General features: G+C 38.2%; 1 protein-coding gene across 2 annotated transcripts in view; it reads left to right on the top strand.

The window, feature by feature from the left end:
- SPTSSB (serine palmitoyltransferase small subunit B) overlaps positions 1–21,506 on the top strand; it is a 31,876-nt gene extending 10,370 nt beyond the window's left edge. The window contains exons 2-3 of one of the 2 annotated variants that reach the window (XM_032836074.1): positions 713–809; positions 20,145–21,506. In XM_032836074.1, coding sequence (XP_032691965.1) covers positions 20,177–20,407 — 231 coding nt within the window. In that variant the 5' untranslated portion in view covers positions 713–809; positions 20,145–20,176 and the 3' untranslated portion in view covers positions 20,408–21,506. Of the gene's footprint in view, positions 1–712; positions 810–10,502; positions 10,606–20,144 lie in introns of those variants that run through there. The other variant, XM_032836075.1, reaches the window with a different exon arrangement.
- Positions 21,507–21,848: the final 342 nt, after the last annotated feature.

Genomic DNA, 21,848 nt, shown 5'->3' with positions numbered 1-21,848 from the left:
TATGATGCATTACCAGTTACGGAGCACTTTCACAAACATCTCACTTGATTTTTACAACTACCCTGTAAATCAGAAACTATTATCATTGTATGTGAGGACAAAAATTCAGAAAGATGTTCTGACTTGCCTAATGGAACACAGCTAATAAATGACAAAATAGGAAAAAGCCTTAAGGCTTCTAACCATTTCCAGAGCATTTTCAAAAACAGATTTTTAAATACAGTGGATTAACCTAATCTCTTTTTCCTTTTTCTCCCCACCATGGATATCAAAAGAGACTAATTAAAATCAAAACCATTTTCCAGAAAAAACCCAAAACACAACATTTTCTACAAACAAAAATCTCACTTAAAACCCACCATATAAAGCAGATTAAAAGCTGGCTGTTCTGATAGAAATGATGTACAAGATTCTTAGCCTCTGTGTCTGTCCCACTTGGGGTATCCCCTCAGCCCCCTGTAGATGGTAACATGGTGTCTCGTAGTCTCCCAAGCACATTCCAGAGTCACTAACCAGTGGCATGTTTTCAAACTGTAACCTTCTCTGAAAGCAGCTCTTAAAATATGGCTAGCTTGTCATACTTTGCTTTTATAATACATTCTAGATTTTTGTGGGAGATATCCATTCAAGAGGTTCCATAACCTTTACATGGAACAGAACTATTTTGAAGTTTGAAGGCAACTTTGGATTAATCCAAATCTTTATTTCACAGATGAAGAAACAGCAACCCAGAGAAGAGAAGTAACCCACACAGGATCATTCCACAGAGGCACAAAGGCAAGAACCAGGATCTGAACCCTCCTAGGCTGGTAAATTCTTCTGATTATATCATGGAGTCTCACTTTTAGAAATCTGACCCTTTTGATGACAAGATGACATCTTTAACAACATCTCACTTAAGCAACCAACAAACATTATACTCTTGATATCAGAATGGCATTTAAGATGCTACAAAGGAATAAAATGTGGCAATTAGCTTTAGTAATGAGGTCTTGAAAAAGCGGTTCTTATCTTCAGAAATCACAAGTTCCTTTGAAGTGTGTGCAGAGAAATGTTTATGCAAAATTTGCAAACATCTCAAGGGGTTTCTAGATGCACCCCACCACCAAGTGCTTGGCCTCTAGGTTAAGAACCTCTGGCCAAGCCCAGTACAAGTGCCGGGGCCAAGACTGCATAATGCCAGCTCCTTTCTTATTTATGGGACTTCTGGTTAAAGGCTGCTTCTGTTTCAGAGTCCTTCATCTTTTATTTAAATGAAGTGGCATCTTATCCTGGAAGACCTTTGATATAAGAGAGTAGTAAGTTTTAATAAGTACGTAATTAAACAGGACAAATTGAGAAATACGAGAAAATGAAAACATTTTTCTTTCAAAAATATAAGTAGTGAAAGTGAGGATGACCCGTGCTTGTAATAGGACATTCATTTTCTTTCTGTTTCTTTTATTCTTAAGAAAGTAAGAAAAAGGGGCACCTGGGTGGCTCAGTGGGTTAAAGCCTCTGCCTTCAGCTCAGGTCATGATCCCACAGTCCCGGGATCGAGCCCCACATCGGACTCTCTGCTCAGCGGGGAGCCTGCTTCCTCCTCTCTCTCTGCCTGCCTCTCTGCCTACCTGTGATCTTTGTCTGTCAAATAAGTAAATAAAATCTTTTAATAAAATAAAATAAAAATTAAAAAAGAAAAGAAAGTAAGAAAAGGAAATAAAATGAAAACAACTTAGATTACCACTAATTGCCTGACCACTTTGATGAGATCTATGGGAAAATGGGAAACAGAGTAGGGGTGGGGACAAAAAGAAATAGATTTGCTTTCTGAATTGATTGTTTCTTAATCCTTCCCTTTGCCACAATGTGTTAAGAGATTTGTAGTTCTGAAATGGCTGGCAAAAATGTCATTTTTAAACAGATTGGGAAGCTCCAATATTATTTTAAAGTTATTGATAATGAGGCCTGTTTTACTAAGTCAGAAACACTTATTGGACACTTAGCATTTGTGCAGCACTCTCAAGCATGACGTGATAGGAAGGCTGCTTGGAGTGAGAAGGTCCTGGGACCAAAACTCATTGTTGATTCTGCTTTGGCTTTGGCAATAAGCAAGGTGCAAAAGTTAATGAACTTCAGTTTCTCATCTTTAAAATGAAGTGATATATTTTTTTTACCTCCTTAATGACAGCCACACCAGAACTGAATAAACATACTGAAGAAGAATATCTCTAGGGGCACCTGGGTGGCTCAGTGAGTTAAAACCCCTGCCTTCGGCTCAGGTCATGATCCCGGGGTCCTGGGATTGAGCCCCACATCGGGCTCTCCGCTCGGTGGAAAGCCTGCTTCTCTTCCTCTCTCTCTTTGCCTACTTGTAATCTCTGGCTATCAAATAAATAAATAAAATCTTAAAAAAAAAAAGAATATCTCTAAAAGTGGCCTCTAATTGAATAACTGATAAAGTTCAGATGCCTCGTCTTCAAGATGAGCTTATTTTCTTTTCATCTATACCTGGTATCCATAACTAAGGCAATGATTAGTAATATTAATAGAGTGTGCAGTGTGTAGTAATGTAGTGTATAGAACAGCATGTTAGTGATCATAATAGTTAATATTCACTTAGCTCTTCATACGCATTATTGTAAATACCTTATATTTTTTAATCTTCCCAGAAATCTTAGGAATGAAGTTCTATTATGATTTCTAATTCCCACTTGAGGAAACTAAGTCAGAGTGGTTGCGTAACTTAGCCAGGGTCAAACCCAGATTTGATTCAGGGCCAGAGCTCATCACTACTCAGCACACTGTCTCTCGGCGAGATTCGCACCCAGCTCCACATGTGTTCACTGTGAGACTTTTGCCCTCAGTTTCTTCATCCTTAAAATAGAAGTCCCTTAAGTTAAGCATCTAGCCAGTACATGTCACAGTGTACTTAATAAATGTTATTTCTGTTCCCTTAAAAGCATTTCATATTATAAAATTCCAGTGTTTTTAAAGAAATCTGAATTTGTTTCCTAGGCCTGGTATAACACAGTACTATAACATTGGTGGCTTAAAACAAGAGAAATGTATTCTCTAGGTAGCTCTGGAGGCTAGAAGTCTGAAATCACCGTATTACCTGGGCCACACTCCTTCCAAAGGCTTTACGGAAGTTTTTCCTCTGCACCTCCCATGCTGGGATTCATAACTTAATTATAGCTACAAGGACCCTTTTCCTTTAAATAAGGTCATATTCACAAGTTCCAAGATGTGGGCATATCTCTTTGGGATTCCCCATTCAACCTAATATGATATATATATTTTTTTTTTTAAGTTTTATCTATTTATTTTTTCAGTGTTCCAAAATTCATTGTTTATGCACCACACCCAGTGCTCCATGCAACATGTGGCCTCCTTAATAGCCACCACCAGGCTCACCCAACCCCCCAACCCCCTCCCCTCCAAAACCCTCAGTTTGTTTCTCAGAGTCCACAGTCTCTCATGGCTTGTCTCTTCCTCCGATGTCCTCCAACTCACTTCTCCTCTCCATCTCCCAATGTCCTCCGTGTTATTCCTTACGCTCCACAAGTAAGTGAGACTATATGATAATTGACTCTTCTTGGCTTATTTCACTCAGCATAATCTCTTCCAATCCCGTCCACGTTGATACAAAAGTTGGGTATTCATCCTTTCTGATGGAGGCATAATACTCCATTATATTTATATGGATCATATCTTCTTTATCCATTCATCTGTTGAAGGGCATCTTAGTCTTTCCACAGTTTGGCAACTGTGATCATTGCTGCTATGAAGTTGGGGTACAGATGGCCCTTCTTTTCACTACATCTGTATCTTTGGGGTAAATACCCAGTAGTGCAATTGCAGGATCATAGGGTAGGTCTATTTTTGATTTCTTAAGAAATGTCCACACTTTTCTTAATTCAAATACACTTATGTCTTGGGAGATTCCCTCTGGTATTCTTGACCGGCCAGCTCACATTTATTCAAAGAGAGAAAAGAACATTTTATCTCACCTAATTTAGGCCTATAGTTAAATTGGTTATAAAATCTGCCAGCTGAAAAAAATTTTCTTAATATACCCAGTTGCCATTAGCCTTCCCACATTTACTTGAAAATCAACAAAGTCTTAGGAAACAAACAGTTGTTACCCATTTAAAAGAACAATCCTGGAGCTCAGCACTTGTCCACTTTTCACTAGAATCATGCAAGGTAGCCATGTACTTGGGAACAGGTTGAAAGAAAATGAAGTCAACAATAATATGTCTACGCTGTTCTTGCTAGGAGAATGAGAAATCCATTTGGCTAAATGGCTAGTGAGACTTTTTCTTTTAGTATATCATTTAAGTAACTCAATTTTGAGTACAAGATCATAAGATTTAGAGAATTTAATTGCCTAAAAGCAACAACATGTTTTGACATGACTCTATAAACACCTTTCCTTTCTTCCCTCCTCCTCTTCTCCCTTTATTCCTTACACCAGAAACTAGCTGACCTAGAATGCCAACCAACCCACTAGGGAGGTGCCCCCTGCTCTGGGCCATGGCAGAGAAAACACCTAAACAAAGCTAAGTCTATTTCCATGACCCTTGGGAGTCAGCCTAGATTTCCACTCATTTGCCTAAAAGCAGTAATAACTGAGACACAGAAGCAGCTCAGTTGAGGACAGTGAAAAAGCAACAGACAATATGACCACTGTCACAAAAATCATGCCTATGGGAATTCAGTTACTGGTCACCAAAAGAAGAAAAACAGTGAACTCATCACCAGAAGCACTCCAAACAGTGTAATAAGAAGTGAAAAACCAGAAGAATGAGAAGGAGGAGGAAGGATGGAAAATAAACAAAATCAAAAAAGTTTTATGAGCAAATATCTAATGCTATCAAAAAATTAAAATTGCAAAGAAAACTACTATTAGAACATACTACTGGAAGTGTCTTTGTTGACCAGCTGCCTATCAAACAGATTTCCATTGACAGAACTCTGGGAGCAAGTACTCAGCGGGTATGATGGTGACAAAGCAGTGTTATTACAGTAACTCACATTCTTCAGCCTCGAATTCTTCCTTAAAAATAAGTTTTCTGTTTCTGAAGACACATCAAATATAATGACAATAGATAGGGTGAGATAAAGGCTTAAATTTTCATGGTCAGACTTCTAGCTCCTAAGAAAACAAAGTCCTCAGAAACAAATAGTAAACACGTAATTCCTTTATCAAATTGTGGGTTTGATGGCCAAGAGCTGGGGAAGAAAAGACAAAGGCAAAACTGTTACGGCATGCACAGAATACAATTACCTAGAAAGGGCTTTGTAATGACAGTAGAAAAGTTTCATCCAAACGGTTTAACCACTTTTCCACTCTTACTCCTTTTCAAGTGCTCTAGGCACTGGTGTCTTATAAACCCCATATTTCACATCACTGTCAAAAACGAATAAGCATATCATAGAATTTACAATTCCCACAAGTACTGTATTCTATATACTGAATTTCACTGATGGGAACAACACAGGAAAACATGTCATCCCTCTTCTCAGAAGGTTCTTTGTAGTTTGGCAATTCCCAGTTTTCCTCTTGTATCCTAAGAAAGTCAAGAAGAAGGGAAACCCCCTGGGACTTCAGAATTATTATTTGAAGACATTTGGGGTTATTTGTTTACTCAGCTTTGGATGGTACATCTATGTGATTTTGGTCAGCTAGTCATGCCCCACTACAAATTGAGAATCACAATGTAAAAAAAAAAATTATATATATATATATATATATATATATATATATATATATAAAATATATGTGTGTGTGTGTGAAAATGAAAAAATATATATATATTGTTCAGACTATTTTATTTTTTTAAAGATTTTATTATTTGAGAGAGAGAGAACAAGAGAACAAGCATGAATAGGCGGAGGGGCAGAGGCAGAGGGAAAAGCAGATTCCGTGCTGAGCAGAGAGCCCGATGCGGGACTTGATCCCAGGACCCTGGGATCATGACCTGAGCCGAAGGCAGAGGCTTAACCCATTAAGCCAGCCAGGCACCCCTGTTCATACTGTTAAACTGTATTTTTAAATTTCAGTCCTCCATAATGTTTAGAGTTACTCACTGACATTTAAAATTTTTAATTGCAGTAAGACGCACTGCATGTAACATAAAAATTTGCCATCTTAAACATTTTTAAATATGTTAAATATTAACCATGTTTAAATATAGAGCTCAGTAGTGTTAAGTATATTCACATTGCTGTGCAACCAGTTTTGGGAATGTTTTCATCTTGCAAAACTGAAATTTCATACCCATTGAACAACTCCCACCTTCCCCCTTCCACTAGCTCCTGGTAAGACCACCATTCTACTTAGTTTCTATGAGCCTGACTACTCCTGTAAGTGAAGTCATACAGCATTTGTCTTTTTGTGACTGGCTTATTTCACTTGGCATAATATCTTGGAGTTAACCATGCTGTAGCCTGTGGTAGAACTTCTTTCCTTTTCAGGGATGAATAATATTCCATTATATGTATCTACTACATTATTATTCAGCCATTTATTCATCTACCAGTGGAAATTTTAGTTGCTTCCACCTTATGGTTATTGTGAATAATGCTGCTTTAACATGTGTGTACATTTAATGATTTTTTAAAAATTATTTATAAAGACTTTAAGGCCACTGTTAGTTCTGCAACTCTGTTTACATTTTACCTCTAAAAACAACTGGCAGATCTTGAGAATAGTATCTTCAGAAGGAAAAAACCACCCAGAAGCGATACTCTTTCCTCTTTCCTTCATTACAGGATAACAGGGTTTCTTCTTCTTTAATAAAATAGTAATAATGAGGTTCACCTTAAGAAATGACATTCTAGTTAAAAGCTTGGCTCAGAAGCCCTACTCTCCACTCCAGTTTTGGCAGAAATAAACAGAGGTCCTTGTTCTTTTTCTGTATGAGCAAATGAAAGGACACCAGGAACAACACAAGATATATCATCCTGCTGGTTACAAATTTCTCTTCCGATTCACGACATCTACTCAACACTAATGTACTTACTGCTCTTTTTTAGTTTCAAAATATTCATCTTCTTTTTGAGAGCTACACAACATAGAGACTGATCTAATGTGAACTTCGTATTTCTTAAACTATTATGAAATTTTCTGTTAAAGTCAAATTCCAAATTTTCTTTCCCAAGAAGTCCTTAATCCCTAAATCCCTCTGGAACCTATTAGAGGATGCCAAACAACAAGGATTACTTTGAAATTACAGTTATTTAACACATGCCATGTTGCCTGGCGGTCTCGGTTGATAATTGGGCTAGAAATACATGTTTTCTCTGCTTTTGTTAGTGTCAGTGACAATTGGAGGCAATAAGTTCGGTTCAGATAGCCACAAAAAAAAAAACTCTGCTCTTGCATATAATTCAAACCAACACTGCACCAACAACAACGTGGCTAAAATTGTTGGTGAGACTTTTTCCTTTTAATACATTATTTCAGTAACTCACTTCTAAGTAAACGATTAGACAATTTAGAGTAGCTTAATTGCCCAAAATTGTAACAGGCTTTGGCTTACAATTGTTTCTTTCCTCCTCTCCGAGGAGCCCAGAATTATTCAAATCCATCACTTCTGGTCTGACTTCTAATATTAACCCTGGTATCCGCATGAGGCATTGGTTGGCAAAGGATGGCTAGAGAGTATTCTAAGATGGAAAATAAATTCACAGGAAAATGTTAAGCAAGGATGGAACTTTCTGCGAGGTGCAGAAAACACTGGAGTCATCTGCAGAAAACTTAGAGCAAGATACGTGGAAAGTGGGAAACCAATAAGCTGCTATTATGCCTTATTCTTACATAGATACAATATGAGGTTTTGCCATTAATTGTAGGAACTTTGTATCTTTGTGAATCAAACTGTGTTCACATAAAGCAGCAGCTTGCAATTAGGTCCCCAAGATAAGAACTATTACATAAGATTGTGCAGGCACAGCTCACACAATTGTATGTGGTCGCCCTGCCCAAGACGCATTTGAAAACATGCTTAGAGATTGGAATGCCTCTCAAGTAGTGGTTTGTGGTAATCACTTTATACATGTGTTGTTTTATTTTTTCAAAAACATTACTAGACAATTCAATTAGCGAACATAGTAAGGGTTGAGGTTTTTTCCTTATAAAATATACACAGCACTCCATTATAGGTAACCGTTATTTCACAAAGACTCCTTGACTCTATAACTTTGGAAAAATCTTGCAAGTAGTTTAAAGGTGTACCAATTCACAAGAAACAACAACAAACACTTCTAGGACCGTGACTATGACTTCTAAAGAACTCACAACTTACCCCTACATTCCCTGCCACATCACTGAGACACATAAAGGCAATTATGATTATCTTAATTTTACAGAGAGACTGGGGCCCAGAAGATTTTGGAACTTGTTCAGGAACATGAAGCAAAATGAATGAATGAATGAATAGAAAAGAATAAAGCTACAACACAATTCAGGTCTCCAGATGTTCCCATCCTCGGGTTTTTCTCTATTAGAACAATTTTCTACCTACCAATCTTAAATTACTACCCACCTAGAGTAAGCACTTGTAAAAGCCATTTTAATGAGCTTTAAAACCACTTCACAAGTACTTTTTTTATTCTCCCCAGAGTCCATGAACTTTTAACAGTATGAGAAGGAAAAAAAAAAAGCATTTGTTACATTGAAAAAAAAATTTAGTACCAGCTTCTTTCCTTCCTACAAAAAGACAGATTGTACTGAATTTGCAAAAAAACAATCTGCCTAAAACTCTTTGCCTGAGAACAGACAATGAGAATTCATAAGTACCTTTAATGTAGCCCACACTGTGCTATGGAAATATTAAATAAGTACAAGCGCATTCCCTGCCCTCACCCCACTTACAATTCAGTCAGCCAGCCAACCAGCTCACCAGCCAGCATGCAAGGATCCCCCATTCCAGGCACTGGAGATAAAGAGATGACCGGGGCATGTAGTCCTCATAGTCTAGTAAAGAAACAGACTGTACATGCCTAGTTTTAATATGGTATAAGTGCTGAGACATTGCTCCAATTAAAACACATAAACAAAAGCAATATATTTTCCTCAGGAAGGGTAATTTCCTGAGAATATTTCATAGAAGAGAGACTACAGGAGCTAGGTCCTGAAAGTAAACAGGACTTTATCTAGAAGAAAAAGGGCACAAAATCATTTCTAGAAAAAAAAAAAAAAGATGAACAAAAGCATGGATCTTAACAGTGAATGGAATTTAGCAGGAGAGTTCAGATTTGCTGCTGGAGAGGTAGAAAAATGAAATCGTGAAGGACTTTCAAGGAATATTTCATATCATAGTAAATGGACAGCCATTGAAGGGTTTCAAGCAAATAAATTAATCTGTGATTTTAGAAAGTTAATTCCAAAATCAGGATGGAAGATTGTAAGGGGAAAAGAAGATAGGTTTGTAGGCTATTTCATTAGTCCAAGCAAGATATGGAGAGAATCCATAGCACTGCCCAATAAAATTTGCTGCCGTGATGGAAATGTTCTCTATCCATGCTGTCCAATATGGTAGCCATGAGCTACATGTGGCTACTGAGCACTAAATATTTTAATTGCCCCATGTGACTAGTGGCTGCCATATTGGTCAGTACAGAGGCATCTTAAAGTAGCTGGCACTTGAGTTAAGCCTTAAAGCTGGGTGTTTCCAACTGTAGGTTATATCTGGTGTAGCTCACAATTGGGATATTTTGTAATGACTGAAGAGAATAACATAGAATGCAGTAGAATTAAATCAAGTCAAATAGAGCAGAATAGAAAAGAAAGTAGCATGCACTGTAGAGTCATCCTTTGAGAGATTTGTTTCAGTCATAGAGCTGTGTGCATATGTGTACTCTGGATCACGATGCAAAATGTACTTTCCCTCTATATTCTGTTAAAAAATGTTTGAGAGTCACTCCTTTATGAAAGGGTATTATTTAACTATGTTCAGAGTTATTGGCAAGATGTTCCCAGAAGAACAGAGTTTAGTTCATTGAAGTTTAGAATAGGGAGAACTCTGGACCTTTCAAGACTTTCCTAATTATTATCTTGCCTTCAAAAAATTAATAGACCATATTGTTTAGAACAGCTTTAGACTTAGAGAAATATTGAAAAGATAGTACAGACAGTTTCCACATACCCTGCACCCAGTTTCTCCTATTAAGATCTTACATTAGGGGCGCCTGGGTGGCTCAGTGGGTTAAAGCCTCTGCCTTCGGCTCAGGTCATGATCCCAGGGTCCTGGGATCGAGCATCAGGCTCTCTGCTCAGCAGGGAACCTGCTTCTCCCTCTCTCTCTGCCTGCCTCTCTGCCTACTTGTGATCTCTGTCTGTCAAATAAATAAATCTTTAAAAAAAAAAAAGATCTTACATTAGTATGACATGTGTTACAATTAATGAGTCAATGTTGATACACTATTAAGTAAAGCCAATACTTTATTCATATTTCCTTAGCTTTTACCTAATTTCCTTTTTTTCTATTCCAGGATTCCATCCAGGATAACACATTACATCTAGTTGTCACATTTCCATAGGCTCCTTTGAGCTGTGACAGTTTCTCACACTTTGCTTGCCTGATGACCTTGAGATTTTTAAGGAGTACTGATCAGGTGTTTTGCAGGATGTACTCTATTGGAATTTTGTCTCATGTTTTTTTCTCATGATTACACTGAGGTTGTGGGTTATTTGGGGGAAGACTACAGAGGTAAAGTGCCATTTTTATGCCATGATATCATGGATACATACCATCAACAGCATTTATCACTATCGATCTTGGCCTTGATCCATTGGCTGGGGTAGTGCTAACCAGTCTTCTCCACTCTAAATTTACTTTTTTATCTCTCCCTCTTGTCAAACAGTACCCTTTGGGAGGAAATCACTCTGCTCCTTTTAAAAATGAATTACCTAGGGACCCCTGGGTGGCTCAGTTAGCTAGGCGGCTGCCTTAGGCTCAGGTCATGATCCCAGGGTCCTGGGATTGAGTCCCGCATTGGGCTCCCTGCTCAACAAGGAGCCTGCTTCCCCCTCTGCTTCCTGCTTCCCCTGCTTGTGCGCTCGCTCTCTCTCTTTCTCTCTCTCTGACAAATAAATAAATAAAATCTTTAAGAAAAATAAAAATAAAAATGAATACTTAATTAAAGAAGGCTTGAACCTGAGTAAATCATATTGAGTTCTTTCCAAAGAAATCTACTTCTGAGTACAGACACAGTCTCTTTTTAGATACAGCATCTCCCTCTGCATCAGGCGGGACAATTTTTTCACATCTCAGATTTTCAGTTTCCAAATATGAAGCTCACACACACACACACACACACACACACACGCTGAGTGATTGATGCAAAGTTCCAAAATAAGTCAGAAAGGAATTAACCGAATCAATTACAGAGCCTTCTGACTTTTTTCCTCAGCCCCAGATTCTGGCATTTTAGAAGTAAATTTAACCCAAAATGTGTTAGGGGGTTGTTTTTTGTTTTTTGGGGGTTTGTTTTTGTTTTGTTTTGTTTTTTTGTTTTTTTTTTCTTTGCCCCCAAGGGGGAAGATTCATTTTTAGCTAATGTTTAGAAAGGGAAATCTCACACTGAGAAAATCCGGTAATTTAGAGTAACTTCTTTAGGTGGAGGAGGGTTGCAAGATCAGGCCCCTGCAATTTCCACAAGGTCAGTTCTAGCCTGCCCCACCACCTGTTGCTTCCCCCTCAGTGCAGCTGCTAACCTACTGGCATCATGGACAGAAAACAACACAGAACTTCCTGAGCAAGCCCAGCCTCCTTTCTTTCCTTCCCTCCACATTCCCTTCACAACGCTCTTGTTCCATGACTCATACACGTGGGTTCATGGGAACACGTGGGGTTTTCTTGTTGCTCTATGTATTCTTTCTTGTCCATACAGGCTAGAACAAAGCCCTGCCCCTGAGTAATGTGGGTCATAAGTCCCAGGTCCTCTCCGTTCATTCTGAGAGAAGAGGTGAAATTTTATCTCCTTCCTCACTGTACAGAAATCTAGTGAGGGGGAGAAAAGTTATCATCTGTTGATAAAAGGGCAGTGACATTCTGAAGTAAAAAATAGTCACTAACTCTCCTATCAATTGTAAGATAACTTCTTAGGGGACTTCCAAGCCCTTATTATTTTCCAGGGCCCCAGTGTCCCTGTCCATCACTAGATTCCCTTCAGGATTTAGTCCCTTCCTGTGTCCCCAGGACTCTAATAATCCTTCTCCCTCTTTCTCCCCTCCACTTAGTAACACTCTGCTTTGCCAAGTTGGCTAAAGCCATTGGTAAAGCCAATTATCAGAGCTTCTCCAATAATCACAACAAACCAATTTATTATTTTGCGCATTGTGGCGTGGGTAAAAATCATGCTAAGATGTGTATCGCAAATAAGAACTTTAATTTTTGCCAGTTCCCAGTATCATTTGCAATAAACAGGCATCCATATCCTCATTTGGTCAGAGGAGCATCTGATCTTTGGGAATTCAGAGAAGAGTCTTGAGTAAGGGAAGAGTAGAGTCTGGAGAAACAGAGGGTAGGGCTGAGATCTTCCAGATATCCTACACAGCTGATTGTATTATCCTTGCTCAACTTTGAGTCCTTTAAGACCACAGAAAACCTTCACTGGAATTTTCCTTTCATTCATCCAGTGTCAATTGCCAAGACACAGGGTGTCCCTGACCTGGTCCAGTCACTTCAATTCGGTTTGACAAACCAACTTCAGTGTCAACCAATTTAATATGAATTTGATGTCAGCCCCATAGACTTGGTCCTTTTCTTTAAAATGAGTGATTTTGGTCTAGGGGATCTCTACAGTTCATCCAGTCATTAATTAACATTCTAAATTTTACTTTAGCTACTCAATATTTGTGGTAAATATTATCTCTAATGTATGCTGGTGGAATATACTCAGCTGAATTATAATCCTCAAGGGCAATGACAATGGTTACCATGGAATCTCCAGTTCCTAGTGCAATTACCAGCATGTCAATAATTATTTTCAGCAAATAAAAGGGACAGAGGGAGGGAAGAAGGAAAGGTTTTCTCCACTTAGACTCGATCTCCCGATCTATGTGATTCCTCCATACACAAGCCCATTGAATTGATGCTTTGCTTGCATTTCTGTTAATCCTTCCAATAATTCTAAACAGTAGGGATTATTGTTTCCATTTTACAGGTGAGGAAATTGAGACCCAGCACAATTAAGTAACTGGGCCTGGGTCACACAGGCAGTGTGTAGAAGAGTCAGGACTTGAACCAACGTCTATCTTTATTCCCAAACCCATACTCTGCATTATGCAAATACAATAAAAGCACTTTCCAAACTATAAAGGATCGTTTGAATATATAAGTTGTTTTGTTGTTGTTGTTGTTGTTGTTGTTGTTGTTGTTGTTATTAGAGAAACTCTGATAAATCAAATCCATTAGGCACCTTAGAATGTGGTCCCACACTGGTCCTCAGGTTTTGTTTTGTTTTGTTTTATTTTATTTTTTTTCAGTGTTCTAAAATTCATTGTTTATGCACCACACTCAGTGCTCCATGCAATACCTGCCCTCCTTAATACCCACCACCAGGCTCATCCCACCCCCCATTCTCCTCCCCTCCAAAACCCTCAGTTTGTTTCTCAAAATCCACAGTCTCTTATGGTTTATCTCCCCCTCCGATTCCCCCAATTCACTTCTCCTCTCCATCTCCCAGTGTCCTCCATGTTATTCCTTATGCTCCACAAGTGAGACCATGTGATAATTGACCGGAAGAGATTATGCGGAGTGAAATAAGTCAAGCAGAGGGAGTCAATTATCATATGGTCCTCAGGTTTTTAAAGCAATGGCCCAGGGAAAGCCTTTCCTTAGACTTCACCATCCATTCCTCCAGGTAACACTGCTGCCCTTTGCTTCACCCCCTACTTCTTTCTTGGAATTTCACTTGCTTTGTGTTCCACAGGGTCTCCCAGCCCTCCCAGTTCACTCAAGGCTGTACCCATCTCTCAGCCTCAGCTGTCAGTCATACCCATGCAGGCTCCCGAAGACACATCACTATCTGCTTAAGCAATGCTGCCCCTAAAAGCACAGCCTCCTTAAAGATCTAGGAAGGTTTTAAAAATCGTCAAATTTAGAGAGAAGTTGTTTTTTTTTTTTTTAAGAGGCAACAAACTACACTTTCCCTCATTTCCATGTATAGCAATCATCTTTCAAAGCACACAACTGAAAACAAGGAGATCTGTTATGTGCTTGAGTAAAGTTACCATTTTAAGTCCTTTGTTTAGCTTTGCCAGGATAGGGCATTAGGTCTTCAAGGAAGTGAGCAAATGAATTCCAAATTTCATTGTGAGAAATTAAGACGTTAAGATGTTTGCTCTCATCCAATTCTAAGTTACCTATGGGTAATTCATTTCATGGCATTTCTGCCATCTTGTTTCCCCAAATTCAACCTAGTCTCCTAGTTTCCTTCTTAGCATCTTTCCATGTCCTTTCCCCCATGTATTGCTCATTCCTGACCCCTCATCCACCCCGCATCATCAAATACCCCAAATCCATGTGTTTGTTACATGGTGTACTGTGCTGCCTAGAAAAACATCTCCTGGCTGCAGTGCCATTTTGGGGATGGATTCCTTCTGAAGCCATTGCTGTTCAGAAAAAAATCACACAGTAGTATTCAAAATGTATTTGTTAATGAGTGAATTCTTCTACCCACATTACTCATCTTAAAGACTTTCTCTTTTCTAAATCTTGGATATAGTCCCATAGGAAATTTTAAAATGGGCTCAAAAGGAAGCAGAAATATATTACCTAATCAAATCTAGAACCTAAATATAGTGTTATTCTAACAATAGATTGTAACAGATGGTTTACAATAATAACCAACTCTCTCATCTCACCTTTTCCTTTTTTTAATGTTTTATGAAATGTTATCCCATTTTATTCTGTAAAAATGCACATAGATTCTGGAACCTACTATAATTCTATTTCCTTTTTTTTTCTGACTGCATTAGTAATTTTTTTCTGCTAAAGTGTGGCTGACATACAGTGTTATATTAGTTTCAGGTGCACAACACAGTGATTCAACACACTCACCAGCACTCAGCACTCTAAGTGTAGTCACCATACAAAGTTACTACAGTTAATCATTGACTGTATTTCTTATGCTGTAATTTTCCTCCCCATGACTAATTTATATATTTACCTTCCCACCCAGGAAACAAATAAACCATCTTTAAAATTGCTTTTCATCAATAAGGGAAAAAGAATCAAAGTGAGGGGAGAAATCAATGCCTTTTATTGAGTTTTAGGCTTCAGGAGGCTGAAGTAAGATGTAGTGGTACAAACACTTTATTATTATTGTTGTTATTATTACTATGCTATGTTAATCACCATACAGTACATCATTAGTTTTTGACGTAACGTTCCATGATTCACTGTTTGCGTATAACACCCAATGCTCCATGTAATCCGTGCCCTCCTTAATAGCCATCACTGGGCTCACCCATCCGCCCACCCCCTTCCCCTCTAAAACCCTCAGTTTGATTCCCAGAGTCCATAGTCTCTCATTGTTCTTTTCCCCCTCCGATTCCCCCCACCTCATTTTTCCCTTCCTTCTCCTAATGTCCTCCATGCTATTCCTTATGTTCCATAAATAAGTGAAACCATATGACAATTGACTTTCTCTGCTTGATTTATTTCACTTAGCATGGTCTCCTCCAGTCCTGTCCATGCGGATGCAAAAGTTGGGTATTCATCCTTTCTGATGGCTGAGTAATATTCCATTGTGTATATGGACCACGTCTTTATCTATTCGTCTGTTGAAGGGCATCTCAGCTCTTTCCACAGTTTGGCTATCATGGACATTGTTGCTACGAACATTGGGGTGCATGTGGCCCTTCTCACTACATCTGTATCTTTGGGGTAAATACTCAGTAGTGCAATTGTTGGGTCATAGGGTAGTTCTATTTTTAATTTTTTGAGGAAACTCCATAGTGTTCTCCAAAGTGGCTGCACCAATTTGCATTCCCACAACAGTGTAAGAGGGTTCCCCCTTCTTTAGAACCTCTCCAACATTTGTTGTTTCTTACCTTGTCAATTTTTGCCATTCTCACTGGTATAAGGTGATATCTCAATGTGGTTTTGATTTGAATTTCCCTGATGCCTAATGATGATAAACATTTTTTCATGTGTCTGTTAGCCATTTGTGTGTCTTAAGACATTGGAGAAGTATCTATACATGTCTTCTGCCCATTTTTTGATTTGATTATTTGTTTTTTTGGGTGTTGAGTTTGAGAAGTTCTTTATAGATCTTGGATATCAGCCCTTTATCTGTAGTGTCATTTGCAAATACGTTTTCCCATTCCATGGGTTGCCTCTTTGTTTTGTTGACTATTTCCTTTGCTGGGCAGAAGCTTTTTATCTTGATGAAGTCCTAAAAGTCCATTTTTGCTTTTGTTTCCCTTGCCTTTGGAGATGTGTCTTGAAAGAAGTTGCTATGGTTGATGTTGAAGAGGTTACTGCCTATGTTCTCCTCTAGAATTTTGATGGATTCCTGCCTCACACTGAGGCCTTTAATCTATTTATAGTTTATCTGTGTGCGGTGTAAGAGAATGGTCAGGTTTCATTCTTCTGTATATAGCTGTCCAATTTCCCCAGCAACCATTTATTGAAGAGACTGTCTCTTTTCCACTGGCACAAAAACAGACACATAGATCAATGGAACAGACTAGAGAGCCCAGATATGGATCTTCAACTCTATGGTCAACTAACCTTTAACAAATCAAGAAGAAATATCCAATGGTACAAGCACTTTTGCATGTCCGAACTGGCTCCTGAGAGAGTAGGAAGTGACACAGGAGCCTGGGAAAACTGGCAAGGAAAGAAAAGCTTTTAAAATCTCGATTCTTTAAATTATTAGTAGTGTACAACCGAAGTCTTACCAGGTATCCAGGTGTAATGCGTGTTGGTGTGCTTCAGATTTAATGTTTGCCTGTTTGATTGATGGGTTTTTAACAGTTGAAAACAATGAACAGTGACTATCTCAGAGTTTCTGTGGCTTAGGAATCTGGGCGCAACTTAGCTGTGTGCCTCTGGCTCAAGGTCTCTCATAGGATTGCAGTCAAGGTGGCCATCAGGGCTGCTCAAGCAAGAAATTTAATTTTAAAAGAGAAAGCTATACCCAACACTGGGTGTAGAGACTACTTGAAAAAAAAAAAAAATAGAAGAGAAAGCTATGACCAGGCAATTAATTATGTATATTTTTAAAAGCTAAAATGTAGAGAGAAAAAGTCAATGGCATTTCTAAATGAGTAGCTTATCTCATTTATAAAAGTGAAAGAGTATTCAGAATATTTTAAGCAGATTTTTGGTAGAAGGTTGATTCTGAATGAGTAACGCCCTTGGGACAGCAGGAGTATAGATTTTTTGAAATGTCTGGTCTTTAAAATCATTTCAACTTGGCTTTAGAATGCAGAGAAAGCCATGTGTCCATGTGAACTTAATGCCTTATTCTCCTAAACCCACCACAGCCCCCTTCACTCATAGGATAAAGCCAAAGTACTTAGCTCATCCAAATAGGCCCTGCAGTGCTTGGCCTAACTCTGGCCATTCCCTTCTCTTAAGTTTTCTCCTACTCCCACTCTCCATCCCCATATATCTATGGCTCCATTCCCTGAGCCCCACAAACATCTGTCAAACCTCTTCCCACCTCTAACTTTTGCACAAACATCGGTTGATCCCTCTCTTGGCCATTCTCCCCGCCCCCACACTACCCATTTTATCTGTATGACTTACAGTCATCCCTCAGATCTTATCTAAAGCATCTCTTCCTCCAAGACTTGCTGAGACTGGATCAGGTTTCCCACAGCATCTCATACAATACTCTTTTCCTTAAAGGTATAATGTAGTTGATAATTACATATTTGTGTATACCACTTGATTGCTACCTGTCTCCTCAACTGGACCCAGCTTCCTAAGGGGAGGGTCTGGGCCTGTCTGAGCCATCAGTCTCCCACCTTTCCTACAGCCTGGACATGAAACCTGATGAATGTTTTCTCACACTCTGGAATGGTTACCCAGTGCCACCCTGAACCCTATCTAGGTAATGAAGAGGAAGCAAATATGGGTAGCCATGAGTGAGATATTTAACGATTAAGGTTAGTTTGAAATATACAGTTGTCTAGTAGGACAGTCTAAAATCTCAAATAGTGATACCTCCTAATTTTCTCCATTTTGGTCTATCAGTAGAAAATGTTGGTTACTTAGATAATATTGCTCACTGAAATGACCACTTCTGTCATTCATTCCCTCTGAGACCTAACTCTATTGGCCTTGCTCTTTCTCTGCAACCAGAGCTAGGACTTAAAAAGAATGTTGAAAGTGACTTCTTAATCAAGGTCCACCTACCAGGACAAGGCATTTCAATCCAATTACGTAGTTCCCACTCTGGCTTCTAGGACAGTTGGGAGGCTGACTTTTCTTTTCATAAGAAAGTACAACAACTTCAGTTTGTATTGTCTACTTATTTGGATTATCCTGGCCATTATTATAGATAATCATAACCTGGTAACACAAAGACTTTCCATTTTAAGTTTTTGTGGAAATTACCCTTATCAGAAAGAGTTACTTATCAAAGCCAAGCTGTCGAAAGTCAACAATAGCTAACCATATCCTACTTAGGTTGGAACTGTCAGTGAGCTATAATTTTTTTTTAAGTTGGTTACTCATCATTCATTTACTCATTCATTCAGTACATATTTACTTATGACCATCTTTGTGGCCAGGGTTTAGGATGATGAAAGTTTTCCCCATATCCTGAGGAGTACATAGTCTAATGGAGCAAAACATCTTATCTTTACTCAAAGAGAATCAAAGAAAAGAAAGATATTTTTAGGTCAGAAGATAGAAATGATCTTCAAAAACTTTAACTGTGATTTGAATAGTAAACATAGTCAAAGTGGACTTAGATGATGTGGCACCATGATATTCTTAGGAGTAAGTAGAAGGGGCACAAAGGTCAGCTTATATTCCCATAGTGTCTGTGAAAGTTTATGGAATCTTCCCAAGAATCTTTTTAAGAAATAACAGATGCCCTTCTTTCTAGGAAGTTTTACATGCATGTGATTTTAAGTGTAATTCTATCTGGGGACCAACAAACATTTTTATAAGGTTTTCATAAATTCTCTACCCATAACCCAAATTATCACCCAACTTTGGGCTTCCCATTTGTTTCAGAGGTCCCCAAGACCTCCCACATACTCAGTGACTCACTAGAAAGACTCACAGAGCTGAATATATATTTACACTTACAGCAGACTAATAAGGACTGTTCCAGTGAAAGGTTGTACAACAGGATCGGCAAAGAAGAAAGATACAGGTAGAATTGGAAAAAATCCATTTATAGGCTTCCGATGCTCTCTGCCTCCCATTAGTGGACAGACCAAGTGTGCTGCTTTCTCCACTAGCAAAAAGTACAGTGATACATACTCAATATTTCTGCCCAGAGCAGCTCATTAGAGACTCAGCCTCAAGATTCTTACTCAGGCTGGTTCTGTGGATACCCTCTGCCTAACGATCACCAAAATTTCAGACTTCCAAAATAAATCATGTATTCCCAAAAACTATGGTGTTTGCACAGTTTAGGCATAGTGAATTATCCTTATCCATTAGGGAGTAGAGAGAACATTCCAAAAGCCAAGTTCCCGGATGCCAGCTGAGGGCCAAAAACTTGCAAGCAGACCCTTATAAAGATAGCATCCTCAGGCTTGCTGTATTAACTCTTTTCTGCACACCGTTCTTTAAATCTTCTTCCAGAATACATGTTGTAGGAAACAGAATATTCACACTTCTCTTTACATACATAGCTAAAGAAAATGTGGTTAGCCTTGATTTTTAGGTATTTTCACTAGACTATCCACCGGCAATTATCATTTTTAGATAAATAATACTATTATTAATAATATTGCTCCCATTAATCCTAATATGAATTATTATTCATAGTGGCAATATTATGAGTTCCTATGATTAATATACTGTGAATTATTTCTATATAATATTCATATAGACAATCCATCCAGTGGTCATTGACGTTCTTTCAAAGGTTTTAACATGCTGAGATCATGAAACTCTAAGGAGAGTCTGTATTTGGTTCCTCATTTTATTTTTCTTCGGATCTGTTAACAGGACAGACTTTCCGCAGCTTGAAGGAGCCAACCATGGATTTCAAGCGTGTGAAGGACTACTTCTCCTGGCTCTACTATCAATACCAAATCATTAGCTGCTGTGCTGTCCTGGAGCCCTGGGAGCAATCTATGTTCAATACCATCTTACTAACCATTGTTGCTATGGTGGTGTACACCGCCTATGTTTTTATCCCAATCCACATTCGTCTGGCTTGGGAATTTTTCTCCAAAATGTGTGGCTATCACAGTACAATTTCGAATTGATCTTGTTTGCATTCTGTGACTTGGCATTGCCTATGTATATGTTGCTTACAACTTACCGATTTATGTGAATACTATGTCTTCTTTCACTGTCTGCTCTGAAAAGCTCTCTTCTCTATGCACTCTTATATCTTGCCTGAAATGTGGGATAGATGCCTTTTAGGTTCTTTCATACACTCTACATTGTGCATCAACCATATAACAGAAACATCTTACCTCACATGCCAACCATATTCTCTCAACTGAAACCTACAACTTTAGATTTTTTTTTTAATCAGGAAATTTCATAGAAAATTTTTCTGAAAAGTCGGCTCATAAGAAACCTACCAGAATCATTTAAAATGCTCCCTTGATACTTATTCTGTACTAAAGGGTATATTTTTAAAAAAAATTTTGTTCAAAAGCTCCTGTCAAAAGTATCCTATCCTTGTTTACAACATATAAAAAGACATGAATAAATTATATGGGCCTCCTAAAGTCTTATTTTCTAATAAATTGCTGATACCTAAAATTCTTTTACTTCAAGTGCAAAAGAATAGGCTGGAGGCAATTATCTCTTTTCAGACATGGTTCATGAATTATTTCAAATGCCTCTAAAAGTCTGGCTTTATAAGAGTTTAAAATCAACAATGTTGATTTTAGATAACCCAGTAAGTATTATAATACAAAAAATATTAAGTGTAAGGAACAAAATATAATCAAAGTAAATTCAGATATTGTGACTTGTGGGGCTGAACCTTGCCTTGCATGACGCTGGGGAGGGAGGGGGGAAGAGAAAAGAAACTGCTTTCTTTCTGTGATTTCACTCAGTGGAGGTGGTGGGGGGAGTATGTATTGGGCTACAGGAAGAAAAGCTAATAAATAGGCTGGAAGTAATATTCTACCAGCAGGAACTCGACAGCTCCAGTTAAATGCTTTGATATAGTGGCTCCTTTGCACAGTGAAAACAAGATTTATTAAATTTCCTTCAAAGTGTTTATCTTAAAAACAAATACAAGTTTTTAATTGTACTGCTGAATCAAATGTGAATGCCAAAGACCAGACATTACAGTCTGTCTTTCCTTTCAATAAATATTAAAGTTCGTAATTCTGAGGGTAAAAATGTAAATAGTTTTTGGACAATATTTGCACCCATGTTTGTGTCATGGAAAAAACATTTCCAAGGAAGGCTAGAGAGAAAGATTTTTGGCATGCCTGATTAATGTGCATGTTTGTTAAAAACAAAATGAAGCAAAACCAAAAACACATGTTCTAAAGATAAACCAGAGCTGAACCTGGACTTGTTGATTTTTGAAAAATAAAATTAGGTTTAATTTTGTAAATAAAATACTCACCTCCAGATTTGCTTTTTCCTCATATTGCACTATCTAGGTGCTTTCATCCACATTTGTCCCCAAATTTATCTTTTCTTACTAATCCATCGGGACAACTGATCTTAAAACAG

This window comes from Lontra canadensis, unplaced genomic scaffold, assembly GCF_010015895.1.
Source record: "Lontra canadensis isolate GAN:19392208 unplaced genomic scaffold, GSC_riverotter_1.0 scaffold90, whole genome shotgun sequence".
Classification (NCBI taxonomy): Eukaryota; Metazoa; Chordata; class Mammalia; order Carnivora; family Mustelidae; genus Lontra; species Lontra canadensis.
The sequence above is the reverse complement of the archived record's forward strand: the minus strand, read 5'-3'. Positions and strand labels throughout refer to the sequence as shown.